Source organism: Mustela lutreola, chromosome X (genome assembly GCF_030435805.1).
Source record: "Mustela lutreola isolate mMusLut2 chromosome X, mMusLut2.pri, whole genome shotgun sequence".
Lineage (NCBI taxonomy): Eukaryota > Metazoa > Chordata > Mammalia > Carnivora > Mustelidae > Mustela > Mustela lutreola.
Window position 1 is genome coordinate 119,342,510 of NC_081308.1, and position 9,487 is coordinate 119,351,996.

Here is a 9,487-nt window from a genome sequence, read left to right on the forward strand (position 1 = left end):
TGAAACACCATGTACTCATCGCCTAGCTTCAACAAGTACCAACATTCTGTCACTCCCGCTTCGTCTGTATCTGCCCCCACCACTTCCCTGCTGGGTTCTTACCCTCATACACTTCTCTATCTTTAAAGATTTTATTTATTTATTTGAGAGCGAGAGAGCAGGGGAGTGGGGGCCGAGGGAGAGGGAGCACGGTGCCTGACACAGGGCTCAATCCCATCATTCTGAGATCATGACCTGAGCCGAAGGCAGACCCTTAAACTCACTGAGCCACCTGGGCACACCCATACACTTCTTGTGTGAGTAAAAATGGCATATGTCAAAATGTAAACATTTCAAAGCACAATCTTGAAAAATGGATCTATCCATGCAATGCACACCTATATCCACAAAGTTTCCTTCATATCAGCCCTGCCCCTCCTCCACCTTGGAGGCAACCAGAATTCTGACTCTTCTAGAACATATATAACATACATCTTGTGTCTGGCTCCTTTACTCAGCACAGTACCTGTGAGACACACCCTTGCTACCATGTACATCAGCAGTTCCTTTGTTTACTGTTGAATTTATGAATATACCATGGTTTTTCTTTTTTCTATTGATGAACACCTGAGCTATTTCCAGTGTTGGCTATTCTGAACATTCTGGTGCATAGTGTGGGGGGGGCAAGATTTTTACATTTCTTGAAGACCCAGGAGAAAATAGCTGCATCACACAGTACATGCGTTTAGTTTTACAAGAAACTGCCAGGCTTTTTCCAGTGGTGGCGGTAACCTTCCCCCACACTGCTAACCATGTATGAGAGAGTTCTAGTTGTTCTACCTCAGCCATGTTAGGTGTTACCAGCCATGCCCGTGTGTATATTGGTGTCACATTCTGGTCTAGTCATTAAGATGACCCCTGAGTTCCCAGCACACACATTTTTAGGCTAAGGCCTGATCAGGGCCCAGAGGACACCAATGACACAGCAACGTCTATGATGTCACAAAGGCTGCTCCCTGACCAACGAGGGGCTGCAGTGCGGGGACACAGTGGGCGTGAGTGAGCACTGGTGACTGGTGTGTTGAGAGGCTCAGGCCAGCTGGACAGTCAAGGTAGGCCGATCAGAGCACAACACCATGTCTGGGAAAAGAAGCAGTCAGACCTCCTACAGGCTAGGGAAGCAGACATCGTCCTGCTCCACAAAAACCAAGCTGCAGGTCCCCGTGAGCCATGTAGAGCCCATCCTGCAGGAGCACCAGCCTGTCCAGAACCTAAGCTTCTCCAGCCAGGTCTGCCTGTCGGCCATCCTGAAGTACGTGGCCACCAACATTCTGGAGCTGGTGGGCAATGAGGCCCAGCACAACTGCAGGGTCCAGAGGGCCATGAACAACAACATGCAGAACAGCCACCTCTTTGAGGATGACACCACTTCTCAGCTCTGAAACGTTCTAGTCCAGCAAGAACCACTGGTGCCTGGATCCCAGGGCTTAGAAGGAGTCCACACCACCTCACCCAGTGCCGAAACCTTCCACAGAAGGAGCCCTGTGCTACTAACACCTGCACACGCCAATAAAGAAGCGAATTCCATTGGCCTGTTTCTGGCTCTCAATTGTAGTCATACTGGGTGGAAGTTGTGCGGGAGTTACCCAGGAAAATAAGTTCAGTGGAGAGTGGGAAGGATAGAGGAGGTGGTCAGTGGGGGCCACTTCAGTCAGTGGTTTCGGAGGGGCGGTTTCCACTGGTACCAGAGTGTGGGGGTGGCCCTGGTGGGAGTGCCTGGCTGAGGTAGTGGGGGTAAGAAGGCTTCCTCACCAGCGTGGGGGTAAGAAGCCTTCCCCACCGGCTCTGAGGCTGAGGTAGTGGGGGTAAGAAGCCTTCCCCATTGGCTCTGAGGAAGTAAGACCCTGGTGAGGCCAGAAATTTGGCGGGGACAGGGTGTAGGAGGGGGCCTCCTAGGCTTGTTGAATTCCCGGAACAGTGGTGGTCGTGGGGGTGGAGCAGAAGATGAGGAGATACATACAGAAGGCTTGGTTCACGCTAGGGAATGCCAGCTGGTCAGAAGGTGACAGCAGTGGGGATGCGTGGGGGAGGGTGACATAACAATTGGCATGAACTTAACGGCACACAGGCTTTCACGTGAAGACGGAGGAGTGATGAAGGAAATGGTAAACAAGAATACAGAGAAATAATGGGCATGTTGGTTTCATGTATTAATTACTTATAAGCTGTCTCATTCCAAAAAAGGACTTGAAGCAGGGATTATTAGTACTGTGATTCTTCTGGTAGAAAAGATCCTTCCAACCTCTTGTGGACAAATAAATAGGCATTTTACCTATAAGCTACTCTCTGGTCTAAGACATGCCAAATAAGCAGTTCTCAATGGTTATTAGGTATTAATGAATGGATTTGTTTATGTATTCCATTGTAAATACAATTATCTCATTCTCCTATGAAACACCAATGATGATCACACACTGGATAGAACATCAGAGTTAAATGTGGTTGAATACGTGTTTTAAAAGATGTACATATATTCTATATAAATTCTGTTCCAAGTGAGAAAAGAAAATAAAATTCTTAAATAATGAATTTTGGAACACTGAAAAAAATTAAATTAAAAAAAAACACTTAAATGCATTTGTATGAACCTAAAATCAGACACCACATTACACGTAAAACCCAGGGATTAATTTTTGTGCATAATAACCATTCACCCTCCACCATGCCGTTACTTGAGGTTTTCTCTTGTTCATTGGACACACGAAGGCTGCTCTCTGCGGTCCCTCTCGCCTTTTCACAGAGGGCTGGTAAGAGGCTGGCCAGAAAACCTGAGCCGCAGAACTAGATGGACTGGGTTCCAAATAGCAGCTCACCACTTACTGGCCATGTGATCTTGGGAATTCACTTATTCCCTCTGAATATCCCCTTCCTCATCTGTAAAATGGGAAAAACAAGTTCTTCCATTTTTGGGTTTTCACAAGAATTAAGCAAGTGTATGTCTGCAAACCACAGTTCGGCACAGAGTATCCTTAATGAGTAGCTACATCTACCTTATTCCACATATACCAGATGTTTAGGCCTAGCTCTTTTTTTTTTTTTTTTTTAAGATTTTACTTATTTATTTGAGAGAGAGAGAGAAACAGCACAAGCATGGGAAGCAGCAGGCAGAGGAAGGAGGAGAAGCAGGCTCCCCACTGAGCAGGACCGAGGGGCCATGACCTGGGAGGAAGGCAGCCGCTGGAGAGACAAAAGGGTGCTCTGAGCATAAGAGGTCAAGTTCAAATAGAGAACTAGACAGTCTACACACTGGGTTCCTCTCAGCTCCCCACTGCCTGGCGACCTATCCTGTCTCAGCTTTCCACCATCTGTCAAGGCAAAGGACCGACCCAGCATGGCCTCTGCCTGCTACACAGGAGCGCTCTGAGGATGAAAGTAATAGAACCGGTTGGGGGCCTGCGGCTCCTTGGAACACGTGATTCTGTAAATAAGTCCAAGAGATCCTTCTTCCTACATAATGCTCATTAAGTATATTTACAGGGGCACCTGGGTGGCTCAGTGGGTTAAGCCTCTGCCTTCAGCTCGGGTTGTGACCTCAGGGTCCTGGGATCGAGCCCCACATTGGGCTCCCCACTCAGCAGGGTGCCTGATTCCCCCTCTCTCTCTGCCTGCCTCTCTGCCTACTTGTGATCTCTGTGTGTCAAATAAATAAATAAAATCTTAAATATATATATATATATATATATATATATATATATATATTTACACATAACTCACTGTCTAATGTTCACCCACAATAATTGTGATTTGTGAGAGAGCCACAAAGCCCTCTTAGTCTTAGCCCAGTCCAGATCTTACTCTTCTATTTGCTGGAATGGACAAGCAGGCCTCCCCACAAAATGAACTATTTTTGTATTGTTTTTAATTTTTATGAAATATAATTCTTCAACTTTTACTCTTATTTTCTGTCAAAATGGTGGCTTGCGTAGAGTATTTTACCTTATTACATCACTAGGATAACTCCATTCAGCCCTATGTATTTTCTTCTCTTTTTTTTAAAGATTTTATTTATTTACTTGAGAGAGAGAGAGAGAGAGTACATGTGTGCGCACACGAGCAGGGGGAAGAGGAGGGGGAGAAGCAGGCTCCCCACTGAGCAGGGAGTCTGACACGAGACTTGATCCCAGGACCCTGGGATCATAACCTGAACCCAAGGCAGATGCCTAACTGACTGAGCCAGCCAGGCACCCCTAATATAATTTCACTTTAATCAGAAACATGTCCGTAAGATTTCAAACTTTGAAATGTATTGAAACTTGACTCATGTCCCTATATATGGTATATCTTGGTATACATTTCATATATATGTAAAGAAAATATATACTTAGCAGCTTTTTGGTTTTGATTCTATAAATGCCAATTAGGTTAAGTGTTAACAGTGTTCTTCAGATCTTTTATATACTTATTTTCTATCTAGTTTGATCAGTTATTCAGAAAAGATGTTTTGAAATCTCTGATTATGTTTGTGGGTTTTTCGTTTTCTCTCTTTAACATAGTCAAATTTGTTTCATTTCTCCTTTTTTGGCTGTGTTTTAGGAACACGCAGAATTGGCATTTTCCGTCCTCCTGATGTATTGTTTATTATCATTAAGAAATGCCTTTCCTTCCCTCTAATAAAACTACTGGTCTTGAACTATGTTTTCTATAGTCACTCCAGATTTCTTACAGTATTGTTTATATGTTATTCTCCATCTTTTAGCTTTCAACTACTTTGTGAATGTTCATTTACAACATGTTCATCCTTTGTAGAGAGCAATAAAGGCGTCTTGTCTTACCTGTTTTTTACATTTTCCCTCAGCTTTATTGAGATATTGACATATAACATATGTAAGTTTAAGGTTTAAGATATTAAAAAAACACGATTTGATACATGTATGTATTACAAAATGATCATCACAATAAGATAACACCTCCACCCCCTCATGCAATTCACATTTTTTTTGTGGTGACAACATTTAAGATCTACTCTCTTAACTTAAAGTATATAATACAGTATTGTTAATCACAGTCACCGTGCTTTCTGTCAGACCCCCAGAACTTATTCATATTTTAGCTGGGAGTCTGTACCCTTTGACTAGTATCCCCTCATTTCTCCAACGTCCCAGCCTCTAGGAACTAGCATTCTACTCTCTATTTCTATGACTTCAGCTTAAGATTCCATATATAAATGAGAGCATACAGTATTTGTCTCTTTTTTAAAGATTTTATTTTTAAGTAATCTCTACACCCAACATGTGCTCGAACTCATGACCCTGAGATCAAGAATCACATACTCTATGGACTGAGCCAGATGCCCCCAGTATTTGTCTTTCTTTGTCTGACTTACATCACTTAGCATACTGCCCTCAAGGTAGATCTGCCCATGTTATTGTAAAAGGCAGCATTTCCTGCTTTGTTGGCTAAATAATATTTCATTGTGAGATATCTGTATATTTAGAGACATATATAAATATATATATGTATATATATGGGGTGTGTGTGTGTATACACTGTGTATAGATAGATGATAGATAATGGATATATGTTTCTCACATTCTCTTTATCCATTCATCCAGCTATGGGCACTTAGGTTGTTTCGATGTCTGGGCTATTGTCAATAGTGCTGCAATGAACATGGCGGGGTGTTTTTATCCCCTTTGGATATATACACAGAAGTGGAATTGCTGGATCTGATGATAGTTCTATTTTTAATTTTTTAAGTAACCTCCATACTGTTTTCCATAGTGTCTACACCACCTTACATGCCCACCAACAGTGCATAAGGTTTCCCTTTTCTCCACAACCTTGCCAACAGTTGTTTTATGTTTTTTGATGATCGCCATTCTAACATGTGTGAGGTGAGATCTCACTGTGATGTTGACATGCCTTCTCCTAATAATTAGTGATGGAGAGCATCTTCTCATGTCCCTGTTGGCCCTCTATCTTCTTTGGAAAAATGCCTATTCAAGTCCTTTGTCTATTTTTTAAATCTGATTGCATTTTTGTTATTGAGTTGTATGAGTTCCTTACTTATTTTGGATATTGACCCCTTATCAGACAGATGGTTTGCAAATATTTCCCCGCATCCCATAGGCTGCCTTTTCACTTTGTTGATTGTTTCTTTTGTTGTACAGAAGCTTTTCAGTTTGATGTAGTCCCACTTGCTTATTTTTGCCTCTGTTGCCTGCACTTTTGTTGTTGTGTCCAAAAAAATCTTTGCTAAGACCAATGTTTAGGGGCCTTTGAGCCTTCTTACAGTATTCTTCACTCAAGATCTAATATACCTCCTCTACCATGGGGCTATCCTTCTGACAACTCTACCCTAAGCACAGCGTGTTTTGACATTTTCCACTCTGGCTGGTGGGAACACAAAATATTCTCAGCCCTATGGGACCTGCGGAAATTGTTCAGCCTGGTGCTTTTCAGCGATTCTATTTCCTGTGTCTGGCAGTTTCCTCTCATGCATGCACGGGAGTAATAAGCCAAAGACTCAAGGGAACACCTCTGCAGATCTCTGGAGTTTTCTGCCCGCAGTTTTCTCCTCTCTGGTGCTCTGCTCACACGATCACCAGTGGCACTGGCCTCCCTACATTTTGATCTTTGACTTTTCAATCCGGTTCCCCCTCCCTCTGCACAGTAGCTTGGAAGCACCTCCCAGCAATAGGGTGAGGGAATCAGAGGGGTCATGTCATTTCTTTCTCTCCTCTTTGGGGTAATAGTCCTGTGCTGCCTGCTGTCCAGTCCGAAAGCAATTGATTCATGTATTTTATCAAGTTTTCTAGTTGTGTAAGTCAGGGAAGTAAATCCAATCCTTTATATTCTACCATGGATAACTGTAGAAATCTGATAAGTTTCATGGGTTCTTATTTCACGCTGATACTTTAAAGCTTTTCTTTCATTTCTTTAAGCACCCGTAAACACATCTGTTTTATAGTTGATGACAGTTCCCGTTGCTCAGGTGTTTGTTGATGATAATTTTTCTTTTATTGCATAACAGATCACTACAAACTTAGTCACTTAAATCAACAACCAATTATTAGCGCATAGTCTGTCAGAAATTCAGGCACAATTCTATGCTTGGGGTTTTCAGGCTAAAATCAAGGTTTGGGTTCAGGCTGCATTCTCATCTGCAGCCCAAAGTCTTCTTCCAAGTTGTCATCGTTGTGGCAGAATTTTTAAAAAAATGTTTGTAGTTGTGGCTTCGAGTCCATGGTTTCATTGTCAACTGCCAGCAGGTGGGTGCTCTCAGTCCCAATGTAGTCTGTACTCCTTCCCATTGGGGGTCTTGCTTAGACCACTCAAGACCATCGGTGGTCTGCTTTACCCTGATGATATAACTGGTACCCAGTTTAGAGTGGGGGGTAATCTAGTCAATCTTACTGCCCTGGGAAGACCCTATGATTTCATCATTTGACCCAATCTTTAGCTTTTCTGCTCTTCTTGCGGGCAGACTAGGCTGCTCAGTTGCATGAGGGAGAGCATTGATGGGGTACTGAGAATTTTTTTCAGTGCTCAAGTGGTCTGGTAATAAATAGAAATTCTTCCCAGAATCTGAAGTCCTTTTAAAACTGAATGTACAAGAAAAATGATTTCTGTGAAACTACAATTTCACTGTCATATATGCAATGGTATCTTATGTAAGCACATTTTCTTTCATAAGAGGACTTCAGAGACCAGTGATTCCTCCCACTTCCTGGTCACTCTAGGAAACTGGGCAAAGATTCCTGACCTTTTAGGGAAAACTTTTGTTTAATTTCTCCTGGATCTTTTAAATGGGACACAGAAGCTACTCCCAGTTGCAGAAGCAAGGAATGTGACAGGCAGGGACTGGGAACTGGGTGCAGCAAGCTCTATCATATCAGAAAGCAGCACTTACTTTGGCCCTGATTTTCCAGATTATGACTCTGAGGTCTTTTTTATAAAGGGACTATTATTAGGAGCTCAAATAGATGGCCCTGGAATAATTTCTACTCTCTTAGTCCACAGGAATTTCAGACACCTTGCAGATGTTAATGTGCTTGGGTAAAAATCACCCTGAAAGTTTGATTACACCTGTACAGAAATTTAATTTCTTTTTTTTAAGATTATTTTTATTTTTATTTTTAAGTAATCTCTATACCCAACATGGGACTTGAACATACAAACCCAAGATCAAGAGTTGCATGCTCTACCAAGCGAGCCAGCCAGGTGCCTCACTAATTTATTTTATGGAGTACAGAGATTCATTAAAATTATATATAAAACCCGGGATCATACAGCAGAGCCTTACAGTCACTCTTTCTAGCGCTTTTGTGAGATAATGAAATGTACCATACACAGCCTGCTGCTGACCTATGATAACAAAATTCCGTACTCATTTGTGGGGCAACTATTTTCTTTCTGTGAAGTGAGAGGAAATCAGAGCAGTGACTACTTCTACTATCCCTTAGCTATAAATTTAGCTCAGATCTTTTTTTTTCTTTTAGCAAAAGTCATTTGATAATTGCACAAAATCACAACCATTAGGGATGAGTCACTCTACACACAGGCAAATTTGTTTTCAGATTAATGTATGTTAATCAAGGATAATGGGCTGACCATGAGCAACGACAGCAGCTAATGTAAATACACGATCAAGTTATATGAGTGGTGGTACTTTTCCTTATAAGCCAGTGTGTAATGAAACAGACTCCCTCAACCCCTGTGTTACCATCATAGATCTGTCAATCCTTCAAACTCCCTATGGCCTATGTTTCCTAGGCTTTGACAGTATCTAGCAGAAACTAAAAATGATCTCGTAATTCTTTCACAAAAATCTTCTGGCATTTAGTGTCTTGTTAGGCACTTAAGCAGCAGATAAATCTCGGCTTCCGAAAACCTGACTGTTTGGCTCTGCCTCTAATGGAGGTGAAAAAGACCACTGATTTCTGACACCATCATGATTTCCTGCAAAATCTTGTGAATATATTATCGTCATTCTGCTGTAGATCCCTCTAGCTTTTTCTTTGTGGACTTTTAGAGAATAGGACTGATAGTCTTCCCTGGGAATGCAATGGTTGTCTAATAATGACTCATTTGTCCATGCAATTTCTGCTTTCCAGAAGGTGTTTATTGCCCCCAATTCTACAAGTACTGCCACCCCCATTTCCTCCCCTATCTCTCAACTTCAAAGTGCAACATGGACTTCAAACCAACATGCAGTTCATTTGACTTCATCTTGAATACATGAATCTACCTTCCAGACATTTTATGCACATACAACAAGTATCCCCAGTGATGTATAATTTTGGTGTTACATTTATACAAACAATATAGGGCTATACATCTTACTCTTTTCAGTTCTCTTTCTTTTCACTCAACATTATGTTGTTGAAATATACACTAATCAATTTCAGTTTTTACTACCATATCATATTCCATCCTTTGCACATACCTTACTTTATGCATTTCTCTACTTGGAAACATTTAGATGGCATCTAATGCTTCTCTGTTA

General features: G+C 41.8%; 1 protein-coding gene across 1 annotated transcript; it reads left to right on the top strand.

Annotated features, from left to right (window-relative positions):
* The first annotated feature begins 1,115 nt into the window (after window positions 1-1,115).
* Window positions 1,116-1,421, top strand: LOC131821085 (histone H2A-Bbd type 1-like). Its single transcript, XM_059156851.1, has one exon. The coding sequence runs from the start codon at window positions 1,116-1,118 to the stop codon at window positions 1,419-1,421; it is 306 nt and encodes a 101-aa protein (XP_059012834.1).
* Window positions 1,422-9,487: the final 8,066 nt, after the last annotated feature.